Source organism: Sphaeramia orbicularis, unplaced genomic scaffold, assembly GCF_902148855.1.
Source record: "Sphaeramia orbicularis unplaced genomic scaffold, fSphaOr1.1, whole genome shotgun sequence".
Lineage (NCBI taxonomy): Eukaryota > Metazoa > Chordata > Actinopteri > Kurtiformes > Apogonidae > Sphaeramia > Sphaeramia orbicularis.
In genome coordinates, this window is record NW_021941450.1 from 180,592 (window position 1) to 207,435 (window position 26,844).

The following is a 26,844-nucleotide window of genomic DNA, read 5'->3' on the forward strand; positions in this document are numbered from 1 at the left end:
TTTACCAGATGGAAAGACTAACCTTCTCCCTTCGATTACAAATGAACAAATTTTCAGATCTCTGGTCAAAGTGGATATTTTTTGTTTACACTTACCAAACACAACCTGTGGGAACCCTAAATGTACTAGAAATGACAATATAATGACAAAGTATCTGGAATTGTTTTGTTTTTTGTGTAATTAATTAATTCTACTTTTCTTATTTTATTTATTTACTTATTTATTTTTCTTTAGAGAGAGGAGGTCAAAGTCTCTTGGTCTTTTGTATATGTTTTCTTTATGTAACAATGCATCCATTGTTCATTGTTCAATTGTTTTGTTTAACAAAAAAAAAAAAAAAAAAAAGAAAATCTGAAATGTTGAGAATGGAAAGTTTGGTTATCGGTCACATACTTGTTATGTGACCACAATGTAATTTAAATGTATATTGAACTTTTCTCAATGTTTCTAATTAAAAATTTGAAAAAAAAAAAAAAATACATATATATATATATATATATATATATATATATATATATATATATATATATATATATATATATATATACAGACTGTGTACAGACTCCACCTACATGTCGTCCACTGTGACGTCCTTCAGGATGTGGCAGTAGTCTACGTTCCACACGGCCTGGTCATCCCACACTTTGGACGCCAGCAGGACAGCGCCCAGGACCATCCTCTTCCAGTTTCCAGGACGGAGGTCCATGTCTGCGTATGCCAGGAGCCGCTCCAGGTAAACCTAGGACAGAACTAGGGTTAGGGTTAGGATTAGACTGCCTGTCCCAGGATTAGGGTTAGGGTTAGACTACTGTAGTGGCAAGTTACATATATTCCATATAAGTTTGTATATATTCCATATAAGTTTACATATATTCCATATTCCATATAAGATTGTTGGAACTCTGAACTCAGTATTATATGAGACTGGGGTTTTTGTCCTGTTAGGGCTTGGTTTTGTTGTACTTTGTATTTTGTCGAATGATCAGATGGACATCTGTGTGGAGCAGAGGTGCTTTCTCACACACAACTTGATCTCTTCCTGTACTCTTACATATTCCAGGCCAATCCTTTTCATTAGTTTCATATAAGAGAGAATGACCAACTGTATTTTCTTCTACACTCTTGCAGACAACTTGCCTCTGTACGATCGTACCTTGGAACTCCAATTAAATTCATACTGAAATGACACCGATCATCTGAAATGAGCTTTTCTTATTTTGAGGACAAATGAGCAGAGTATTTTTTCCATAACAGTTGGTGTCAGAAGTGAAATAGCTGAAGATCCGCCATGTGACACTCGAAGGCGTCGGACAGGTTAGCCACCAAGAATCCACAATCTACAGGTTCTCCTCTACCTCACTGAAAACCTTAAGAGACAAGAGGGTCCGATGCCTGGAGTGAAACTGGTTGACTTCACGTCTATCCAACGAACCCAAACTCTACGTCCTCCTTGTGAAAGAGTGAGAGGTATTTTTACCAATTTAAATTATGTCCTAATTCTGGGTAACTCATTTAAAAATGAAAAACAAATTGCTAATGTCCTAATTCTAATTGATTAATTTAAAAGTGAAAACAAATTGCTAAAGTGAAAACATGTCATCTACTATGGAAGCCTGAGCGTACCTGTTTTTGAGGCAGAGGGGTCTGAGCGTCTGCTTTGGAAGTAAGGCTAGACTCTATGTGGCCAGGTCACAGGGTTTTTAATCCACTTGTACCTTAGAAATGAAGTCAATATTCACGGGGACGCCTATGTCTAAATAATTGTTAAATCAGGAAACGTGGCAGTGCGGCGTCACGGCGTTTCATGGTTAGGCTGATTTAAGCGATAAAAGGGAAAAGTGTTTGGAACGCAATCAACCGGTTGATACCACAACTAATTCCTTTAACCGCGCATTAGAAGTACTCATCGAGTTTTTCTTGGTGGGGAGGTTAGAGGGGTTACTTGCTTTGTGAACTTTGTTTTGCACCCAACTTCTTTAGTTGTGCATTAGTAGTACTCAACAGGGGTTTCCCTGGTGGGGATCTTAAAGGGGTTCAGTCAATGAGGATTTGGCGATGGGGAATAAACAAGGTAAGGGAGCAGCGTCTACCACAGGACCCATAGTAGATGACATGAAAGCAAAATATGGTCCTGAATGCGTTCAGTGTGTCAGTCTGGTCAAGCCCGTTTGGCTTTCCTGAAGGCGGTTCTTTGAGTCAAAATCAGATGAAACAATTAAACCAGAGATTACAAAAAAAGGGAATAAAAAAAAAAAGATCCTGATTTCCTACTTGTTTTTCCAAATTTTCTTACTTATTATTATTTGGTTGATAATTTTGTGGGGGTAAAACTCATGACATTGTGAATCTTGTTGTCGGTCAAAGTTGACACTGGCTGATTCATTTCTTCATCGTGGGGAATTAATTGTTTTGTTGTAGTTGCACAATGACGTCACGTAAGTTGGGGATGCCCAACGCCTGGTAAAGCATGGTATTTGACGATTTCATCATCTTAAAATTTTTGCGGCCCGGATCGTTGTGTCTGGAAGATTAATGTTCCAAGTGAGACATTAACAAGTGGTTTAGAAAATGCACGTCTTTGTGTTATTTAACATAAATTCAGCTGTGATAACCCAGACTGAGGTCTGTCCCTGTATGTTGGGTTTCTGTAAATTGGCTTAGAGTCTGGTTTTGACCAACTATATATATAAAGTGTCATGAGAGAACTTTTTGTGATCTGGCACTACATAAATAAAATTTGATTGATTGAGTGATTGAATTGTTTTTCCCCTGTAAGTCACTTTGGAAAAAAGCGTCTGCCAAATGCATAAACATAAACATAAACATAAACGAAAAGATGGGAAATGCAAATTTTAAGTTCCACCACCGGATTGGGACGGGCCAAGATTCAAATGCATGACTAATAAATATGGGCTAGATGTTTTAGAATGGGTCTGTGAATGGAACCCAGGTTTAGGGTTAGGGTTAGACTGCCTGACCCAGGATTAGGGTTAGGGTTAGACTGCCTGACCCAGGATTAGGGTTAGGGTTAGACTGCCTGACCCAGGATTAGGGTTAAGGTTAGACTGCCTGACCCAGGATTAGGGTTAGACTGCCTGACCCAGGATTAGGGTTAGGGTTAGACTGCCTGACCCAGGATTAGGGTTAGACTGCCTGACCCAGGATTAGGGTTAGGGTTAGACTGCCTGACCCAGGATTAGGGTTAAGGTTAGACTGCCTGACCCAGGATTAGGGTTAGACTGCCTGACCCAGGATTAGGGTTAGGGTTAGACTGCCTGACCCAGGATTAGGGTTAGGGTTAGACTGCCTGACCCAGGATTAGGGTTAAGGTTAGACTGCCTGACCCAGGATTAGGGTTAGACTGCCTGACCTAGGATTAGGGTTAGACTGCCTGACCCAGGATTAGGGTTAGACTGCCTGACCCAGGATTAGGGTTAGACTGCCTGACCCAGGATTAGGGTTAGGGTTAGACTGCCTGACCCAGGATTAGTTTTAGGGTTAGACTGCCTGACCCAGGATTAGGGTTAGGGTTAGACTGCCTGACCCAGGATTAGGGTTAGGGTTAGACTGCCTGACCCAGGATTAGGGTTAGGGTTAGACTGCCTGACCCAGGATTAGGGGTAGGGTTAGACTGCCTGACCCAGGATTAGGGTTAGGGTTAGACTGCCTGACCCAGGTTTAGGGTTAGGGTTAGACTGCCTGACCCAGGATTAGGGGTAGGGTTAGACTGCCTGACCCAGGATTAGTTTTAGGGTTAGACTGCCTGACCCAGGATTAGGGTTAGGGTTAGACTGCCTGACCCAGGATTAGGGGTAGGGTTAGACTGCCTGACCCAGGATTAGGGTTAAGGTTAGACTGTCTGACCCAGGATTAGGGTTAGGGTTAGACTGCCTGACCCAGGATTAGGGTTAGGGTTAGACTGCTTGACCAAGGATTAGGGTTAAGGTTAGACTGTCTGACCCAGGATTAGGGTTAAGGTTAGACTGCCTGACCCAGGATTAGGGTTAGACTGCCTGACCCAGGATTAGGGTTAGGGTTAGACTGTCTGACCCAGGATTAGGGTTAAGGTTAGACTGCCTGACCCAGGATTAGGGTTAGACTGCCTGACCCAGGATTAGGGTTAAGGTTAGACTGCCTGACCCAGGATTAGGGTTAGACTGCCTGACCCAGGATTAGGGTTAGGGTTAGACTGCCTGACCCAGGATTAGGGTTAGACTGCCTGACCCAGGATTAGGGTTAGGGTTAGACTGCCTGACCCAGGATTAGGGTTAGGGTTAGACTGCCTGACCCAGGATTAGGGTTAGACTGCCTGACCCAGGATTAGGGTTAGGGTTAGACTGCCTGACCCAGGATTAGGGTTAGGGTTAGACTGCCTGACCCAGGATTAGGGTTAAGGTTAGACTGCCTGACCCAGGATTAGGGTTAGACTGCCTGACCCAGGATTAGGGTTAGACTGCCTGACCCAGGATTAGGGTTAGACTGCCTGACCCAGGATTAGGGTTAGACTGCCTGACCCAGGATTAGGGTTAGGGTTAGACTGCCTGACCCAGGATTAGTTTTAGGGTTAGACTGCCTGACCCAGGATTAGGGTTAGGGTTAGACTGCCTGACCCAGGATTAGGGTTAGGGTTAGACTGCCTGACCCAGGATTAGGGTTAGGGTTAGACTGCCTGACCCAGGATTAGGGGTAGGGTTAGACTGCCTGACCCAGGATTAGGGTTAGGGTTAGACTGCCTGACCCAGGTTTAGGGTTAGGGTTAGACTGCCTGACCCAGGATTAGGGGTAGGGTTAGACTGCCTGACCCAGGATTAGTTTTAGGGTTAGACTGCCTGACCCAGGATTAGGGTTAGGGTTAGACTGCCTGACCCAGGATTAGGGGTAGGGTTAGACTGCCTGACCCAGGATTAGGGTTAAGGTTAGACTGTCTGACCCAGGATTAGGGTTAGGGTTAGACTGCCTGACCCAGGATTAGGGTTAGGGTTAGACTGCTTGACCAAGGATTAGGGTTAGGGTTAGACTGCCTGACCCAGGATTAGGGTTAGGGTTAGACTGCCTGACCCAGGATTAGGGTTAAGGTTAGACTGCCTGACCCAGGATTAGGGTTAGACTGCCTGACCCAGGATTAGGGTTAGGGTTAGACTGCCTGACCCAGGGTTAGGGTTAGGGTTAGACTGCCTGACCCAGGATTAGGGTTAGGGTTAGACTGCCTGACCCAGGATTAGGGTTAAGGTTAGACTGCCTGACCCAGGATTAGGGTTAGACTGCCTGACCCAGGATTAGGGTTAGACTGCCTGACCCAGGATTAGGGTTAGGGTTAGACTGCCTGACCCAGGATTAGTTTTAGGGTTAGACTGCCTGACCCAGGATTAGGGTTAGACTGCCTGACCCAGGATTAGGGTTAGGGTTAGACTGCCTGACCCAGGATTAGGGTTAGGGTTAGACTGCCTGACCCAGGATTAGGGTTAGGGTTAGACTGCCTGACCCAGGATTAGGGTTAGGGTTAGACTGCCTGACCCAGGATTAGGGTTAGGGTTAGACTGCCTGACCCAGGATTAGGGTTAAGGTTAGACTGCCTGACCCAGGATTAGGGTTAGGGTTAGACTGCCTGACCCAGGATTAGGGTTAGGGTTAGACTGCCTGACCCAGGATTAGGGTTAGGGTTAGACTGCCTGACCCAGGATTAGTTTTAGGGTTAGACTCCCTGACCCAGGATTAGGGTTAAGGTTAGACTGCCTGACCCAGGATTAGGGTTAGGGTTAGACTGCCTGACCCAGGATTAGGGTTAGGGGTACACTACGGGTGTGGGGTCTACATGGGTTTGGGGGATTAAATGGGTCTGAAGGTTTAAATGGGTCTGAAGGTTTAAATGGGTCTGGGGGTTTAAATGTGTCTGGGGTCTAAATGGGTCTGGGGGGTCTAAATGGGTTTGGGGGTTTTATATACTCTTTGAAATAACTCACCAATGTGACTATTGCACATTCGGCCGTCAGCTGAGCGGAGCTGAATAAGGTCCGAACGAAGCGGTAGATCTGCTTGTGCTCGGGGTCGTGTTGGTCATAGTCCAGTGGAACCTCAGAGTTCTGCAGGATGCAGACGCAGACACAGATGCAGACACAGATGCAGACGCAGATGTAGACACAGATGCAGACGCAGACACAGATGCAGACACAGATGCAGACGCAGATGCAGACGCAGACACAGATGCAGATGCAGATGCAGACACAGATGCAGATGCAGATGCAGACACAGATGCAGACACGGACACAGATGCAGACACAGATGCAGACACAGACGCAGACACAGACGCAGGGTTACTTATCAAAGCTGGTCAGTGGGACCTTCAGTCTTATTGATACTTCAAGTGTCCTTTGACTTGCGATCGACCTGCACTCGACCTGTGACATGATTGGCTCCTATCTGTTTCCATGTAGATGTAGTTGATGTGTCGAACACACACATTCAAACCGTCATGTCTTACTGAAAGAGGGTGACGTCTCTCATCAAAGATGTCGAGCAGCGCTCCTCCGTCAGCGTCCCTATGAAAACACACACATATGAAAAGTGAAAATACACACATATGAAAAGTGAAAATACACACATATGAAAAGTGAAAACACGCACAGATGAAAAGTGAAAACACACACATATGAAAAGTGAAAATACACACATATGAAAAGTGAAAATACACACATATGAAAAGTGAAAACACGCACAGATGAAAAGTGAAAACACACACATATGAAAAGTGAAAATACACACATATGAAAAGTGAAAATACACACATATGAAAAGTGAAAACACGCACAGATGAAAAGTGAAAACACACACATATGAAAAGTGAAAATACACACATATGAAAAGTGAAAACACGCACAGATGAAAAGTGAAAACACACACATATGAAAAGTGAAAATACACATAGATGAAAAGTGAAAACACGCACAGATGAAAAGTGAAAACACACATATGAAAAGTGAAAACACACACATATGAAAAGTGAAAATACACACATATGAAAAGTGAAAATACACAGATGAAAAGTGAAAATACACACATATGAAAAGTGAAAATACACACAGATGAAAAGTGAAAACACGCACAGATGAAAACTGAAAACACACACATATGAAAAGTGAAAACACACACATATGAAAAGTGAAAATACACACATGAAAAGTGAAATAAACACATGAAAAGTGAAAACACACATGAAAAGTGAAATAAACACATGAAAAGTGAAAACACACATATGAAAAGTGAAAACACACATGAAAAGTGAAAACACACATATGAAAAGTGAAAACACACATATGAAAAGTGAAAACACATGAAAAGTGAAAACACACAGATGAAAAGTGAAAACACACACACATGAAAAGTGAAATAAACACATGAAAAGTGAAAACACACAAATGAAAAGTGAAAACACACATATGAAAAGTGAAAACACACATATGAAAAGTGAAAACACACACACATGAAAAGTGAAATAAACACATGAAAAGTGAAAACACACAAATGAAAAGTGAAAACACACATATGAAAAGTGAAAACACACATGAAAAGTAAAAGCACACACGAAAAGTGAAAACACACATATGAAAAGTGAAAACACACATGAAAAGTGAAAACACACATATGAAAAGTGAAAACACACATGAAAAGTGAAAACACACATATGAAAAGTGAAAACACACATGAAAAGTGAAAACACACACATGAAAATGTGAAAACACACACAAATGAAAAGTGAAAACACACACACATGAAAGGTGAAAACACACATATGAAAAGTGAAAATACACACATATGAAAAGTGAAAACACGCACAGATGAAAAGTGAAAACACACACATATGAAAAGTGAAAATACACACAGATGAAAAGTGAAAACATGCACAGATGAAAAGTGAAAACACGCACAGATGAAAAGTGAAAACACACACATATGAAAAGTGAAAATACACACATGAAAAGTGAAAACATGCACAGATGAAAAGTGAAAACACACACATGAAAATGTGAAAACACACAGAAAATGAAAAGTGAAAACACACACACATGAAAGGTGAAAACACACATATGAAAAGTGAAAATACACACATATGAAAAGTGAAAACACGCACAGATGAAAAGTGAAAACACACACATATGAAAAGTGAAAATACACACATATGAAAAGTGAAAATACACACAGATGAAAAGTGAAAACATGCACAGATGAAAAGTGAAAACACGCAAAGATGAAAAGTGAAAACACACACATATGAAAAGTGAAAATACACATATGAAAAGTGAAAACACGCACAGATGAAAAGTGAAAACACACAGGTATGAAAAGTGAAAACACACATATATGAAAAGTGAAAACACAAAACATATAAAAAAAAGTGAAAACACGCACAGATGAAAAGTGAAAACACACACAGATTAAAAGTGAAAACACACACAAATGAAAACTGAAAACACACACATATGAAAAGTGAAAACACACACATATGAAAACTGAAAAAACACACTTATGAAAACTGAAAACACACATATGAAAAGTGAAAACACACATATGAAAAGTGAAAACACACACATATGAAAAGTGAAAACACACATATGAAAAGTGAAATAAACACATGAAAAGTGAAAACACACACATGAAAAGTGGAAAAAATACACATATGAAGACTGAAAACACACATATGAAAAGTGAAAAAACACATGAAAAGGGAAAACACACATATGAAAAGTGAAAACACAAAACATGAAAAATAAAAACACATGAAAAGTGAAAACACACAGATGAAAAGTGAAAGCACATATGAAAAGTGAAAACACACAGATGAAAAGTGAAAACGCACATATGAAAAGTGAAAACACACGTATGAAAAGTGAAAACACACATATGAAAACTGAAAACATACAAAAAGTGAAAACACAGACATGAAAAGTGAAAACGCACACATATGAAAACTGAAAACGCACACATGAAAAGTGAAAACACACATATAAAAAGTGAAAACACACATGAAAAGCGAAATCACACACATATGAAAAGTGAAAACACACATATGAAAAGTGAAAACACACATGAAAAGTGAAAACACACATATGAAAAGTGAAAACACATGAAAAGTGAAAACACACACGTGAAAAGCGAAAACACACATGAAAAGTGAAAACACACGTATGAAAAGTGAAAACACACATATGAAAAGTGAAAACACACATGAAAAGCGAAATCACACACATATGAAAAGTGAAAACACACATATGAAAAGTGAAAACACACACATGAAAAGTGAAAACACACATATGAAAAGTGAAAACACACACATGAAAAGTGAAAACACACACAAATGAAAAGTGAAAACACACACAAATGAAAAGTGAAAACACACGTGAAAAGTGAAAACACATGAAAAATGAAAACACATGAAAAGTGAAAACACACATATGAAAAGTAAAAACACACATGAAAAGTGAAAACACACATGAAAATGTGAAAACACACATATGAAAAGTGAAAACACACAAATGAAAAGTGAAAACACACACGTGAAAAGTGAAAACACATGAAGAGTGAAAACACACACACATGAAAAGTGAAAACACACATGAAAAGTGAAATAAACACATGAAAAGTGAAAACACACATGAAAATTGAAAACACACATGAAAATGTGAAAACACACATATGAAAAGTGAAAACACACAAATGAAAAGTGAAAACACACACGTGAAAAGTGAAAACACATGAAGAGTGAAAACACACACACATGAAAAGTGAAAACACACATGAAAAGTGAAATAAACACATGAAAAGTGAAAACACACATGAAAAGTGAAAACACACATGAAAAGTGAAATAAACACATGAAAAGTGAAAACACACATGAAAAGTGAAATAAACACATGAAAAGTGAAAACACACATATGAAAAGTGACAAAACACATGAAAAGTGAAAACACACATATGAAAAGTGAAAACACACATATGAAAAGTGAAAACACATATGAAAAGTGAAAACACATGAAAAGTGAAAACACACAGATGAAAAGTGAAAACACACACACATGAAAAGTGAAATAAACACATGAAAAGTGAAAACACACAAATGAAAAGTGAAAACACACACACATGAAAAGTGAAATAAACACATGAAAAGTGAAAACACACAAATGAAAAGTGAAAACACACACACATGAAAAGTGAAATAAACACATGAAAAGTGAAAACACACATGAAAAGTGAAAACACACATATGAAAAGTGAAAACACACATATGAAAAGTGAAAACACATGAAAAGTGAAAACACACAGATGAAAAGTGAAAACACAAAACATGAAAAATAAAAACACATGAAAAGTGAAAACACACAGATGAAAAGTGAAAGCACATATGAAAAGTGAAAACACACAGATGAAAAGTGAAAACGCACATATGAAAAGTGAAAACACACGTATGAAAAGTGAAAACACACATATGAAAACTGAAAACATACAAAAAGTGAAAACACAGACATGAAAAGTGAAAACGCACACATATGAAAACTGAAAACGCACACATGAAAAGTGAAAACACACATATAAAAAGTGAAAACACACATGAAAAGCGAAATCACACACATATGAAAAGTGAAAACACACATATGAAAAGTGAAAACACATATGAAAAGTGAAAACACACATGAAAAGCGAAATCACACACATATGAAAAGTGAAAACACACATATGAAAAGTGAAAACACACACATGAAAAGTGAAAACACACATATGAAAAGTGAAAACACACACATGAAAAGTGAAAACACACACAAATGAAAAGTGAAAACACACACAAATGAAAAGTGAAAACACACGTGAAAAGTGAAAACACATGAAAAATGAAAACACATGAAAAGTGAAAACACACATATGAAAAGTAAAAACACACATGAAAAGTGAAAACACACATGAAAAGTGAAAACACACATATGAAAAGTGAAAACACACAAATGAAAAGTGAAAACACACACGTGAAAAGTGAAAACACATGAAGAGTGAAAACACACACACATGAAAAGTGAAAACACACATGAAAAGTGAAATAAACACATGAAAAGTGAAAACACACATGAAAATTGAAAACACACATGAAAATGTAAAAACACACATATGAAAAGTGAAAACACACAAATGAAAAGTGAAAACACACACGTGAAAAGTGAAAACACATGAAGAGTGAAAACACACACACATGAAAAGTGAAAACACACATGAAAAGTGAAATAAACACATGAAAAGTGAAAACACACATGAAAAGTGAAAACACACATGAAAAGTGAAATAAACACATGAAAAGTGAAAACACACATGAAAAGTGAAATAAACACATGAAAAGTGAAAACACACATATGAAAAGTGACAAAACACATGAAAAGTGAAAACACACATATGAAAAGTGAAAACACACATATGAAAAGTGAAAACACATATGAAAAGTGAAAACACATGAAAAGTGAAAACACACAGATGAAAAGTGAAAACACACACACATGAAAAGTGAAATAAACACATGAAAAGTGAAAACACACAAATGAAAAGTGAAAACACACACACATGAAAAGTGAAATAAACACATGAAAAGTGAAAACACACAAATGAAAAGTGAAAACACACACACATGAAAAGTGAAATAAACACATGAAAAGTGAAAACACACATGAAAAGTGAAAACACACATATGAAAAGTGAAAACACACATATGAAAAGTGAAAACACACATATGAAAAGTGAAAACACATGAAAAGTGAAAACACACAGATGAAAAGTGAAAACACACACACATGAAAAGTGAAATAAACACATGAAAAGTGAAAACACACATGAAAAGTGAAAACACACATATGAAAATTGAAAACACACATATGAAAAGTGAAAACACACATATGAAAAGTGAAAACACATGAAAAGTGAAAACACACAGATGAAAAGTGAAAACACACACATGAAAAGTGAAATAAACACATGAAAAGTGAAAACACAAATGAAAAGTGAAAACACACATATGAAAAGTGAAAACACCCACATGAAAAGTGAAAACACACATATGAAAAGTGAAAACACACATATGAAAAGTGAAAACACCCACATGAAAAGTGAAAACACACAAATGAAAAGTGAAAACACACAGATGAAAAGTGAAAACACACACACATGAAAAGTGAAATAAACACATGAAAAGTGAAAACACACAAATGAAAAGTGAAAACACACATATGAAAAGTGAAAACACACATATGAAAAGTGAAAACACACACACATGAAAAGTGAAATAAACACATGAAAAGTGAAAACACACAAATGAAAAGTGAAAACACACATATGAAAAGTGAAAACACACATGAAAAGTAAAAGCACACACGAAAAGTGAAAACACACATATGAAAAGTGAAAACACACATGAAAAGTGAAAACACACATATGAAAAGTGAAAACACACATGAAAAGTGAAAACACACATATGAAAAGTGAAAACACACATGAAAAGTGAAAACACACACATGAAAATGTGAAAACACACACAAATGAAAAGTGAAAACACACACACATGAAAGGTGAAAACACACATATGAAAAGTGAAAATACACACATATGAAAAGTGAAAACACGCACAGATGAAAAGTGAAAACACACACATATGAAAGTGAAAATACACACAGATGAAAAGTGAAAACACGCACAGATGAAAAGTGAAAACACGCACAGATGAAAAGTGAAAACACACACATATGAAAAGTGAAAATACACACATGAAAAGTGAAAACATGCACAGATGAAAAGTGAAAACACACACATGAAAATGTGAAAACACACAGAAAATGAAAAGTGAAAACACACACACATGAAAGGTGAAAACACACATATGAAAAGTGAAAATACACACATATGAAAAGTGAAAACACGCACAGATGAAAAGTGAAAACACACACATATGAAAAGTGAAAATACACACATATGAAAAGTGAAAATACACACAGATGAAAAGTGAAAACATGCACAGATGAAAAGTGAAAACACGCAAAGATGAAAAGTGAAAACACACACATATGAAAAGTGAAAATACACATATGAAAAGTGAAAACACGCACAGATGAAAAGTGAAAACACACAGGTATGAAAAGTGAAAACACACATATATGAAAAGTGAAAACACAAAACATATAAAAAAAGTGAAAACACGCACAGATGAAAAGTGAAAACACACACAGATTAAAAGTGAAAACACACACAAATGAAAACTGAAAACACACACATATGAAAAGTGAAAACACACACATATGAAAACTGAAAAAACACACTTATGAAAACTGAAAACACACATATGAAAAGTGAAAACACACATATGAAAAGTGAAAACACACACATATGAAAAGTGAAAACACACATATGAAAAGTGAAATAAACACATGAAAAGTGAAAACACACACATGAAAAGTGGAAAAAAATACACATATGAAGACTGAAAACACACATATGAAAAGTGAAAAAACACATGAAAAGGGAAAACACACATATGAAAAGTGAAAACACAAAACATGAAAAATAAAAACACATGAAAAGTGAAAACACACAGATGAAAAGTGAAAGCACATATGAAAAGTGAAAACACACAGATGAAAAGTGAAAACGCACATATGAAAAGTGAAAACACACGTATGAAAAGTGAAAACACACATATGAAAACTGAAAACATACAAAAAGTGAAAACACAGACATGAAAAGTGAAAACGCACACATATGAAAACTGAAAACGCACACATGAAAAGTGAAAACACACATATAAAAAGTGAAAACACACATGAAAAGCGAAATCACACACATATGAAAAGTGAAAACACACATATGAAAAGTGAAAACACACATGAAAAGTGAAAACACACATATGAAAAGTGAAAACACATGAAAAGTGAAAACACACACGTGAAAAGCGAAAACACACATGAAAAGTGAAAACACACGTATGAAAAGTGAAAACACACATATGAAAAGTGAAAACACACATGAAAAGCGAAATCACACACATATGAAAAGTGAAAACACACATATGAAAAGTGAAAACACACACATGAAAAGTGAAAACACACATATGAAAAGTGAAAACACACACATGAAAAGTGAAAACACACACAAATGAAAAGTGAAAACACACACAAATGAAAAGTGAAAACACACGTGAAAAGTGAAAACACATGAAAAATGAAAACACATGAAAAGTGAAAACACACATATGAAAAGTAAAAACACACATGAAAAGTGAAAACACACATGAAAATGTGAAAACACACATATGAAAAGTGAAAACACACAAATGAAAAGTGAAAACACACACGTGAAAAGTGAAAACACATGAAGAGTGAAAACACACACACATGAAAAGTGAAAACACACATGAAAAGTGAAATAAACACATGAAAAGTGAAAACACACATGAAAATTGAAAACACACATGAAAATGTGAAAACACACATATGAAAAGTGAAAACACACAAATGAAAAGTGAAAACACACACGTGAAAAGTGAAAACACATGAAGAGTGAAAACACACACACATGAAAAGTGAAAACACACATGAAAAGTGAAATAAACACATGAAAAGTGAAAACACACATGAAAAGTGAAAACACACATGAAAAGTGAAATAAACACATGAAAAGTGAAAACACACATGAAAAGTGAAATAAACACATGAAAAGTGAAAACACACATATGAAAAGTGACAAAACACATGAAAAGTGAAAACACACATATGAAAAGTGAAAACACACATATGAAAAGTGAAAACACATATGAAAAGTGAAAACACATGAAAAGTGAAAACACACAGATGAAAAGTGAAAACACACACACATGAAAAGTGAAATAAACACATGAAAAGTGAAAACACACAAATGAAAAGTGAAAACACACACACATGAAAAGTGAAATAAACACATGAAAAGTGAAAACACACAAATGAAAAGTGAAAACACACACACATGAAAAGTGAAATAAACACATGAAAAGTGAAAACACACATGAAAAGTGAAAACACACATATGAAAAGTGAAAACACACATATGAAAAGTGAAAACACATGAAAAGTGAAAACACACAGATGAAAAGTGAAAACACAAAACATGAAAAATAAAAACACATGAAAAGTGAAAACACACAGATGAAAAGTGAAAGCACATATGAAAAGTGAAAACACACAGATGAAAAGTGAAAACGCACATATGAAAAGTGAAAACACACGTATGAAAAGTGAAAACACACATATGAAAACTGAAAACATACAAAAAGTGAAAACACAGACATGAAAAGTGAAAACGCACACATATGAAAACTGAAAACGCACACATGAAAAGTGAAAACACACATATAAAAAGTGAAAACACACATGAAAAGCGAAATCACACACATATGAAAAGTGAAAACACACATATGAAAAGTGAAAACACACATGAAAAGTGAAAACACACATATGAAAAGTGAAAACACATGAAAAGTGAAAACACACACGTGAAAAGCGAAAACACACATGAAAAGTGAAAACACACGTATGAAAAGTGAAAACACATATGAAAAGTGAAAACACACATGAAAAGCGAAATCACACACATATGAAAAGTGAAAACACACATATGAAAAGTGAAAACACACACATGAAAAGTGAAAACACACATATGAAAAGTGAAAACACACACATGAAAAGTGAAAACACACACAAATGAAAAGTGAAAACACACACAAATGAAAAGTGAAAACACACGTGAAAAGTGAAAACACATGAAAAATGAAAACACATGAAAAGTGAAAACACACATATGAAAAGTAAAAACACACATGAAAAGTGAAAACACACATGAAAATGTGAAAACACACATATGAAAAGTGAAAACACACAAATGAAAAGTGAAAACACACACGTGAAAAGTGAAAACACATGAAGAGTGAAAACACACACACATGAAAAGTGAAAACACACATGAAAAGTGAAATAAACACATGAAAAGTGAAAACACACATGAAAATTGAAAACACACATGAAAATGTAAAAACACACATATGAAAAGTGAAAACACACAAATGAAAAGTGAAAACACACACGTGAAAAGTGAAAACACATGAAGAGTGAAAACACACACACATGAAAAGTGAAAACACACATGAAAAGTGAAATAAACACATGAAAAGTGAAAACACACATGAAAAGTGAAAACACACATGAAAAGTGAAATAAACACATGAAAAGTGAAAACACACATGAAAAGTGAAATAAACACATGAAAAGTGAAAACACACATATGAAAAGTGACAAAACACATGAAAAGTGAAAACACACATATGAAAAGTGAAAACACACATATGAAAAGTGAAAACACATACAAATGAAAAGTGAAAACACACACACATGAAAAGTGAAAACACACACAAATGATGGTCATAGTCCAGTGTGAAAACACACACATGAAAATGTGCTGTGCCTTGGGGTGATCGAGCCTTCCCAGTCTGAATGGTGCAGCCTGCTGGTCATCGTGGTGAAGAAGGACAGCTCTCTCCGCATATGCATTGACTTTCAGAAACTCCGTGCCATTTCAGAGTTTGATGCCTATCCAATGCCCTGAATCGATGACCTGCTGGAGAAGATGGCCGGGCCAGGTTCATCACAACCCTTGACCTCTGTAAAGGCTACTGGCAGGTGCCCCTGGAGGAGTCCAGCCGCCCGTACACCGCCTTCCAGACACTTGCCGGCTTCTTCCAGTTCACGGTGATGCCTTTGGTCTCCATGGAGCGCCTGCCACCTTCCAGAGACTGATGGACCGTGTGCTCCAGGGGTATGAGGACTGCAGTGCTGCCTACCTAGATGATGTTGTCATCTTCAGTGACACCTGGGCAGACCATCTGCATCATCTAGGCCGAGTCCTTGGCCAAATCCAGCAAACAGGACTGACACTGAATCCTGCCAAGTGTCAGTGGGCCAAGGAGGAGGCGAAGTACCTGGGCTACCGGTTGGGGTGAGGGGAGGTCCGACTACAGCTGGAAAAGGTGGAGGCCATCCGCAACTGCCCACGGCCATGGACAAAGAAGGAGGTGCGCTCCTTCCTGGGATTGGCGGGGTGGTACAGAAGGTTCGTCCCACAGGTTGCCACCATTGCTGCTCCCCTGACGGCCCTGACAGCAAAGGACCAGTGGAACCCTGTCACCTGGACTGAGGCCTGTGAGACCGCCTTCTCAAGGCTCAAGACCAAGACTCAGTCCTGAGAAGCCCAGACTTCAGCCAGAGGTTCCTCGACCAGACTGACGCCTCAGCTGTTGGACAGGGGGCTGTGTTGACTCAGGGTGATTCTGGAGAGGAACGAGCCATCCTGTACCTGAGCCGTAAGCTACTGCCCCGGGAGACCAGATACTCCACAGTGGAGAAGGAGGGTCTGGCCATAAAGTGGGCACTGGAGAGTCTGCGGTATTACCTGCTGGGGAGAGAGCTCGACCTGGAGACGGATCACCGTGCGTTGACCTGGATGAGCTCGATGAAGGACCACAACAGCCGGCTCACCCGCTGGAATCTCTCTCTCCAGCCATTCCAGTTCCAGATTCGACATCGCGCTGGAAAGACCAACGTAGTGGCTGACTATCTCTCCAGGTTGCCGCACATCGTCAACCTCGGGGAGGAGGGGAATGATGTGACGGAGCGGCCGTAGACGCCACGTCACTTTCTCCCGCACGGTGCATTCTCCCTGTGGCTCTGTGGGAGGAGGCAGCGTGTGTAGAGTGCCAGTGTCCCACAGAGACGTGCTTCAATGGACGTGCTGGAAAGTAGTTTCTTACCACATTCCCCGTTCTGAATCTTTTTTTTTTTTCCCCTTCCTTTTTTTTTCCCCGTGAGTAGTGCGGTCGAGGGTGCACACTTGACGCCTACATTTAAGACTCACTCACAAACACAGACTCACCAGACGCTGATCCGGCCGTATCTTCCGCCTCCGGTCACCACTCCAGGTGGCGAACCGGGGCACTCCCTGCTTAGCCCTTTTATAGCGCACTGTGGCGCGCCATTGGAGGTCAGGTGACCTGGACTAGTTTATTTTTTTTCCCCTAATTATTCAATTACGTTGTTTTCCACTATATTTACATTGAAGGTAAATGCCACATGGAGGGCATTTTGTTAGTAAAATATTTCTGTTATTGGATGTGATTATTTGGTAAATTATTTTTTCCTGAGTTTTGAAGTTTTTGTTAAAACCCTGTTTTTTATTAATTTGGTATGCCCGGGGGAGGGGCTAAGAGTATTTAATGTGGGGTTTTTCTGTCAGACAGGCAGACAGGGTTTAGTCTCCAGGCTGTGAACTTCTGGTGAGGGTGGATAGTTTTTTTTTGTCTTTCCCCCTTGTATATACTTTAGTTTTGTATTGTAATTGATTTTTCACATTTTTGCTGAATAAATCACAGAAAATAGTTTGACGACTGAGCCATCATTATTTTTTTTTTAATCTGGAAAAACCGAACCCGTGACAACACATATGAAAAGTGAAAACACCCACATGAAAAGTGAAAACACACATGAAAAGTGAAAACACACATATGAAAAGTGAAAACACATGAAAAGTGAAATAAACACATGAAAAGTGAAAACACATAAATGAAAAGTGAAAACACACATATGAAAAGTGAAAACACCCATATGAAAAGTGAAAACACCCACATGAAAAGTGAAAACACACATATGAAAAGAGAAAACACACACACATGAAAAGTGAAATAAACACATGAAAAGTGAAAACACACAAATGAAAAGTGAAAACACACATATGAAAAGTGAAAACACACATGAAAAGTAAAAACACACATGAAAAGTGAAAACACACATGAAAAGTGAAAACACACACATGAAAATGTGAAAACACACAAATGAAAAGTGAAAACACACACACATGAAAAGTGAAAACACACATATGAAAAGTGAAAACACACATATGAAAAGTGAAAACACACACAAATGAAAAGTGAAAACACACACAAATGAAAAGTGAAAACACACACATATGAAAAGTGAAAACACACACAAATGAAAAGTGAAAACACACAGATGAAAAGTGAAAACACACACAAATGAAAAGTGAAAACACACACATGAAAAGTGAAAACACACACAAATGATGGTCATAGTCCAGTGTGAAAACACACACATGAAAATGTGCTGTGCCTTGGGGTGATCGAGCCTTCCCAGTCTGAATGGTGCAGCCTGCTGGTCATCGTGGTGAAGAAGGACAGCTCTCTCCGCATATGCATTGACTTTCAGAAACTCTGTGCCATTTCAGAGTTTGATGCCTATCCAATGCCCTGAATCGATGACCTGCTGGAGAAGATGGGCCGGGCCAGGTTCATCACAACCCTTGACCTCTGTAAAGGCTACTGGCAGGTGCCCCTGGAGGAGTCCAGCCGCCCGTACACCGCCTTCCAGACGCCTGCCGGCCTCTTCCAGTTCACGGTGATGCCTTTGGTCTCCATGGAGCGCCTGCCACCTTCCAGAGACTGATGGACCGTGTGCTCCAGGGGTATGAGGACTGCAGTGCTGCCTACCTAGATGATGTTGTCATCTTCAGTGACACCTGGGCAGACCATCTGCATCATCTAGGCCGAGTCCTTGGCCAAATCCAGCAAACAGGACTGACACTGAATCCTGCCAAGTGTCAGTGGGCCAAGGAGGAGGCGAAGTACCTGGGCTACCGGTTGGGGTGAGGGGAGGTCTGACTACAGCTGGAAAAGGTGGAGGCCATCCGCAACTGCCCACGGCCACGGACAAAGAAGGAGGTGCGCTCCTTCCTGGGATTGGCGGGGTGGTACAGAAGGTTCGTCCCACAGGTTGCCACCATTGCTGCTCCCCTGACGGCCCTGACAGCAAAGGACCAGTGGAACCCTGTCACCTGGACTGAGGCCTGTGAGACCGCCTTCTCAAGGCTCAAGACCAAGACTCAGTCCTGAGAAGCCCAGACTTCAGCCAGAGGTTCCTCGACCAGACTGACGCCTCAGCTGTTGGACAGGGGGCTGTGTTGACTCAGGGTGATTCTGGAGAGGAACGAGCCATCCTGTACCTGAGCCGTAAGCTACTGCCCCGGGACACCAGATACTCCACAGTGGAGAAGGAGGGTCTGGCCATAAAGCGGGCACTGGAGAGTTTACGATATTACCTGCTGGGGAGAGAGTTCGACCTGGAGACAGATCACCGTGCACTGACCTGGATGAACTCGGTGAAGAACCACAACAGCCGGCTCACCCGCTAGTATCTCTCTCTCCAGCCATTCCAGTTCCAGGTTTGGCATCGAGCTGGAAAGACCAACGTGGTGGCTGACTATCTCTCCAGGTTGCCGCACATCGTCAGCCTCGGGAAGGAGGGGGATAATGTGACGGAGCGGCTGTAGGCATCACGTCACTGTCGCTTGCACGGTGCGTTTTCCCCGTGTCTCTGTGGGAGGAGGCGGCATTTGTAGAGCGCCAGTGTCCCACAGAGACCCACTACAATGGACGTGCTGGAGAGTACTTTCTCCTCACATCCCTCCTTCCTGACTTTTTTTATTCCCTGTTTAATAGTGCGTTCGAGGGTGTACACTCGACACCTACACTTAGACTCACAGACTCACCGAGACGTTGTTGCTGCCGTGTGGTCCGCCTCCGTTCACTACTTTGGGTGGCAAACTGGGGTACTTCCTGGTTAACCCTTTTATGGTGCATTGTGGCACGCTGTTAGAAGTCAGGTGACCTGGACTGTTTTTTTTTTTCCTGTTTATTCAATTATGTTGTTTTTTGTGTTATTTACATTTAAGGTAAAGGCCACATGAAGGGCATTTGATGGTAGAATATTTCTGTTAATGAATGTTATTATTTGGTAAATTATTTTTTCCTGAGCTTTGGAGTTTTTATTAAAACCCTCTCTTTCATTGATTGGGTATGCCCAGGGGAGGGGCTAAGTGTATTTAATGAGGGGGTTTTCTTTCAGTGGGGTAGATAGGGTTTGGGCTTATGACTGTGGACTTCCGGTGAGGATGGATGGTTTTTTCCCTTGTATATACTTTTGGTTTTTTTGTACTGTAATTAATTTTTTCACGTTTATTCCGGTTGGAGTGGTGCTGAATAAAATCATAGAAAATGGTTTGGAGACTGAGCCATCATTTTTTTGAACCTGGGAAACATGAACCTGTAACAGTTTGGATCAGTGTGAACACTCACCTGTTTTTGATGTGGTAGTATATTTATATTAGTTTTGATAAATCTAAACACTCACCTGTTTTTGATGTGGTAGTATATTGCCAGTGCTACACTGTGAAGACAAAACACCACATCTGTGTTTATGAGGACGACACAGGACGAAGCATTGAATGATGGGAGAGGAAGTTTGTGTTGGTGGTACCATTTAATGGTGTATTTGAGGCTGGGATGGCTGACGGTGTTCTCATCCAGGAAGATGGTGGAGCAGGAGCTGGATTTACGACCAGGAGAGAAAGGCTACACACAGAGAAAATACACAAATATACACACACAGAGAAAATACACAAATATACACACACACATCTACACACACAAATATACAGTCAGTGACATTAGCGTGTCCATGTTTCAGTCTGACCTGTATACTGTATATACACCAGTGGTTCTATATATACCAGTAGGAAAACTACTGTAGTAAAACAGACTGTACAACTGTACAACTACACAACATACAACTGTACAACTATACAACATACAACTATACAACATACTCGTGCCTCTGAGTTAGCGTGTCTTCGTCTATTTTTAAGATGCCTCACTGCAGAGACTGCCAGGAGCACCTGCAGAAAATTGCGGCACTTCAAACAAAGATATTTCAACTAGAAGAGGAGAATAACACTACGGTACCGTGGACTCCAATTGTGAATCTCCCAGCAAAGAAGATACGCTATCAGTTAAGTGACACTTCGATGCGAACACCGGTAGCTGTACCTAATGGTGACAGAAAAGCCAGTGCACAGAAGAGATGGAAGAATTGTCACAAAAATGATAAACGACCCGGGATAGACACTCCACACGGGTGGCCGTCACTAGCTTCCAGCGCTAAGGCTAACGCTGTTAGCCAGGGAGCTAACACCCCAAAGCCGCTGTCAGCACATAGAATCCCGTTTCTGCTGAACGAACCTCAATACGACCCGTTTCCCCGGTCATTAACCCCACGCCGGTCGGACAGGACAAGGCGCCGGGGAGGCGGGGGAGAGCTGCAGCGGGACAGGACGAGACGAGACAGCACCGTGCTACATCAGAGAGCTAACGATGGGAAACGGCGCACTACCAGCAGGCTGAAAGAGAATAACAGGCCGCCCCAGCAGAAACAAGTAAGTCAGCCAACCACACTGATAGTAGGAGACAGAGCTGTGAAGAACATCTACCTTGGTAAAAGAAATACCAGAAGGTGCTGCTTCCCTAAGGAGATGATTTGGGAAATAACTGTAAAAATCCCTGAAATACTGTCTACAAACCAAACCGCAAACAAGATCATAATTCATGCAGGAGAAAATGACATTTCTAGACAACAGACAGAGACGCTGAAGCAAGACTTTAATGAACTGCTAAAATTGCTGAGTGCCATAGACATCGAAGCATACATCAGTGGCCCCCTACCACCAGTCAATGGCAGAGTCAATCAATTTAGCAGGCTCCTGGCATTGAACAGATGGCTGTCAACTGCTTGCCTGAAGCACAAGGTGAACTTTATTGACAACTTCAATGTTTTCTGGGAGAGAAAAGGGCTTTTTCAGCGAAATGGAGTGCGTCTGAACAGACATGGAGCAAAACTGTTTAGTTCACACATCCACTACTCGATCTGCCATCCAACCGTGGCAAAGCATCAAACCACTATGGTCCCGCAGACCAATACTGCTCCTCCACCGCAGACCATCAACGTGGCCCCACAAACCACCGAGGCACCACTAACCAACGTGCCACAGGGGTTGGAGGAGACATCACAGGACAGACCCAGCACATCACCATCAACACCTGAGGAAGAACAACTTCCAAAAACCCCGAACCACTCTCCCCTTTCCTCCAGCTCCCCCTCACCTCCCTCCTGTTCGTTCAATCCCAGGATGACCAAATTAATAAATGCCGGTCTTACTATAGTAGCGAGCCCACAGCTACTGTGCCCAGAACCATCACACCCCCAACACACTCCCTTGGCCAGTCCCAAACTGAAGCCCAAATCACCAAAGACCAAACCCCCCCCACCACCCCCAGTTCCCCCACGGACTATGTGGAAGAAGAAGAACAACTGTGGGACTTCAGATCTGCACAGACCTGCCCCGGTCACCAGGCAACTTCTATTAGAAGACTCTGTGCTTCTCCTGAACAGCTGTGGGACCCTAGACCCGCACTGCCCCCCCCCCCCCCCCTCCGGTCAGTGGAACAACTATGGGACCTCGGACCCGTACTGCCCCGCCCCGGTCAGCGGGCTAACTCAGCCGAACGACTACGGGACTCTAGAATCATACCTGCCCCCACCGGTCAGCGGGCTGCCTCCATTCGAAGATCCTATGCTGTCCCTGTTTTAAATACTAACAGACCAAGAAAACACTACTCAGGTTATAGACAACACTACTCAGGTTATAGACACTTCAGAGTCATCAACACCCATCATAGACCCGATCCACAGCCCATCTCAGAGCACCTACAGTTAAATGTAGGGTTGCTAAATGTCAGATTACTGACTAATAAATCCTTCATAATTAATGATCTGATAATGGAAAAAAACCTACACTGTATGTTTCTAGTGGAGACATGGTTAAACAGTGTCACTGGAGTAGCAACGCTGATAGAGACGTGTCCTCCAAACTACAAACATTATCAGTCAGTCAGACATAATAGAAAGGGGGGTGGACTAGCTGCCATTCTATCCACGTCACTTATATGCAGTGACATTGACTTAGGTGAATTCACATCTTTTGAATATCTGGCTGTTGAATTCAAAACACAATTATCTCTGTTTGTAATCACAGTATACAGACCACCTAAACATTCTTCACTGTTTTTTCAGGAATTCTCAGAGCTGATCTCACTAAGTATCACTAGATGTGAAAGACTAATAATACACGGGGACTTAAATATTCATATTAATAAGAAAAATGACCCCAAGGCTTTGGAGCTTATGAACTTAGTGGACAGCTTTGGACTAGAACAGCATGTAAAGGATCCCACACACCAACTTGGTAACACCCTTGACTTAGTGATAACAGCAAGAGTTAATATCGACAAGGTTACAGTAACCGAAGTGCCCATATCTGACCATCACTGTGTGTACTTCGACGCCAGCCTGATGTTAACAGAGACCAGAAAACAGGCTGTAATCAAAAAACGGGTATTAGATGACAGAGCTGAAGAAAAGTTTATGAACATAATGCGAACAGTGGCACCTAACAACCTAGACTGCTCTTTAAATTCCATGGTGGACAATTTTAACAATGCACTATCATCTGCTTTGGATGCTGTTGCTCCGTTAAGGGTTAAAAGGAAGTCGAAGGTCAGAATTTCCCCATGGCTAGGCAGCAGCACTGTTAGTCAAAACAAACAAACCTGTCGGAGAGCTGAGAGAAAATGAAGAAAAACCAAACTTACAGTTGACTATGATGCATATAAACTTGCAATTACCACCTATAATCAATCCATTCGAGTTGCAAGAAAAGATTACTTCTCCAAAATTATCACAGAGAATGCTGGAAATTCCAAAATATTATTCTCCACTATCGACAAGCTGCTCAACACCCCCCCCACCCCACTACAGCCCTCCACATCCAAGTGCGAGGAGCTTGCAGTGTTCTTCAAGGACAAAATAAGTTCAATCAGACCCAGCATTAATTCCACCACATTAACAGATGCTGTCTGCAGTCCTTGTACTGTGACCATGGGAAAATTCACCTGCATAACAGCAGAACTCTACCGAACTGTCAGGGAATGTAACTCCTCAACCTCATGTGTCGATCCAATTCCCACTGCATTCTTTAAGAGAATATTTGACAGCGTCTCGGATCATTTACTCCAAATCATAAACAAATCTCTTCATACTGGTATCTTTCCAGATGCCTTCAAAACAGCTGTTATCAAACCCTTACTAAAGAAACCTAACCTTGACAGTAACGCTATGACCAGTTTTCGTCCTATATCTAATCTCCCGTTCATAGGCAAAGTACTGGAAAAGATAGTCTCTGCTCAAATAAATCACTATCTCAAAGAGAATAACATCTTAGAGGAATTCCAATCAGGCTTCAGAGCTGGTCATAGCACTGAGACCGCCCTCACCAAAATAATCAGTGACCTCAGGCTCAACTCTGATGCCAACAAGGTCTCAATCCTGGTCCTCCTTGACCTAAGTGCTGCATTTGATACAACTGATCATGACATCCTGATTAATCGGCTAGAAAAGCTCGTAGGTCTCTGTGACAGTGTACTACAGTGGTTCAAAACGTATATTAAGGGAAGACAGTACTACGTCAGGCTTGGAGATCACGTGTCAAACACACATGATACATGCTATGGGGTTCCACAAGGGAGCTGCCTGGGTCCACTGCTGTTCTCCTTATATATGCTACCACTTGGAGATATCATCAGAAAACATAATGTTAGCTTCCATAGCTACGCGGACGACACACAAATATACATTTCCACAGAACCCAATGACGTGACAGCCATCCATTCCATTACAAACTGCCTCACAGCAATGAATCAGTGGATGTGCAGGAACTTTCTGAAACTGAATGAGGAAAAAACTGAAATCCTGCTTGTTGGCCAAAAAGCAAAAAGGGAAATGCTGATGAGTAGGATGGGCAAACTCACTTCCTGGATCAAACCAGAAGTGACAAGTCTGGGAGTCATTATAGACTCAGACTTAAACTTTAAGTCCCACATAAAGAAAGTCACTAAAACGTCATTCTTCCACCTCAGAAACATAGCCAAAGTAATGCCGGTTATAAATGGAAAGGATGCTGAAAAACTGGTCCATGCTTTTATCTCCAGCAGACTGGACTACTGTAATGCACTCCTTACAGGTCTTCCAAAAAGCAGCACAGACAGACTTCAGCTGATTCACAACTCTGCAGCTAGGTTATGAACCAAAACCAAGAAGAGAGAGCACATTACTCCAGTGTTGGTTTCCCTGCACTGGCTACCGGTAACCTACAGAATTGATTTTAAGATACTACTCCTCACGTATAAAGCTCTAAATGGAACCGGACCAAGTTACATTGCAAACTCACTGATCAATTATGTACAATCTAGAACACTGAGGTCATCAAACGCAGGTTTACTAGCGACTCCCAGAAATATTACAAAGAAAATGGGGGACACAGCCTTTACTAACTATGCACCAAAGTTATGGAATACAATTCCAAAAGACATTAGAGAAGCCAGTTCACTGAATATATTTAAAACCAAATTAAAAACATTTTTATTCTCATTAGCCTTTGAAAGGAGATAAAAATGGGGTCACAATTCAGGAACCAGGAATGTGCGGTTTTTTTATTTTTATTTTATTTTATTGTATTTCTGTTTTTATTTTTTATTTTACTGTATTTCAAATTTCATATTATTTCTTGCACTTCAAAAATTCTATGCATAATCAAATATTTTAATGTGCGCTGCTTTTATTTTTATTTTATTGTATTTCTCTCAAATTTCACCTTATTTCTTGCACTTCAAAAATTCTATCCACAATCAAATATTTTAATGTGCGCTGTTTTTATATTTATTTTTATTTTATTGTATTTCTAATCAAATCTTAATGTATTTTAATATTGTATTTTTTTTCAATCAAGGTGAAG

General features: G+C 40.1%; 1 protein-coding gene across 1 annotated transcript in view; it reads right to left on the reverse strand.

Annotated features, from left to right (window-relative positions):
* LOC115415791 (cyclin-Y-like) overlaps nt 1–26,844 on the reverse strand; it is a 45,563-nt gene that overhangs the window by 12,434 nt on the left and 6,285 nt on the right. Inside the window, exons 4-8 of the mRNA XM_030129428.1 lie at nt 21,420–21,514; nt 21,294–21,329; nt 6,479–6,536; nt 5,961–6,080; nt 573–739 (exon numbers count right to left, since the gene is read on the reverse strand). Of these exons, the coding sequence (XP_029985288.1) occupies nt 573–739; nt 5,961–6,080; nt 6,479–6,536; nt 21,294–21,329; nt 21,420–21,514 (476 nt within the window). The remainder of the gene's footprint in view (nt 1–572; nt 740–5,960; nt 6,081–6,478; nt 6,537–21,293; nt 21,330–21,419; nt 21,515–26,844) is intronic.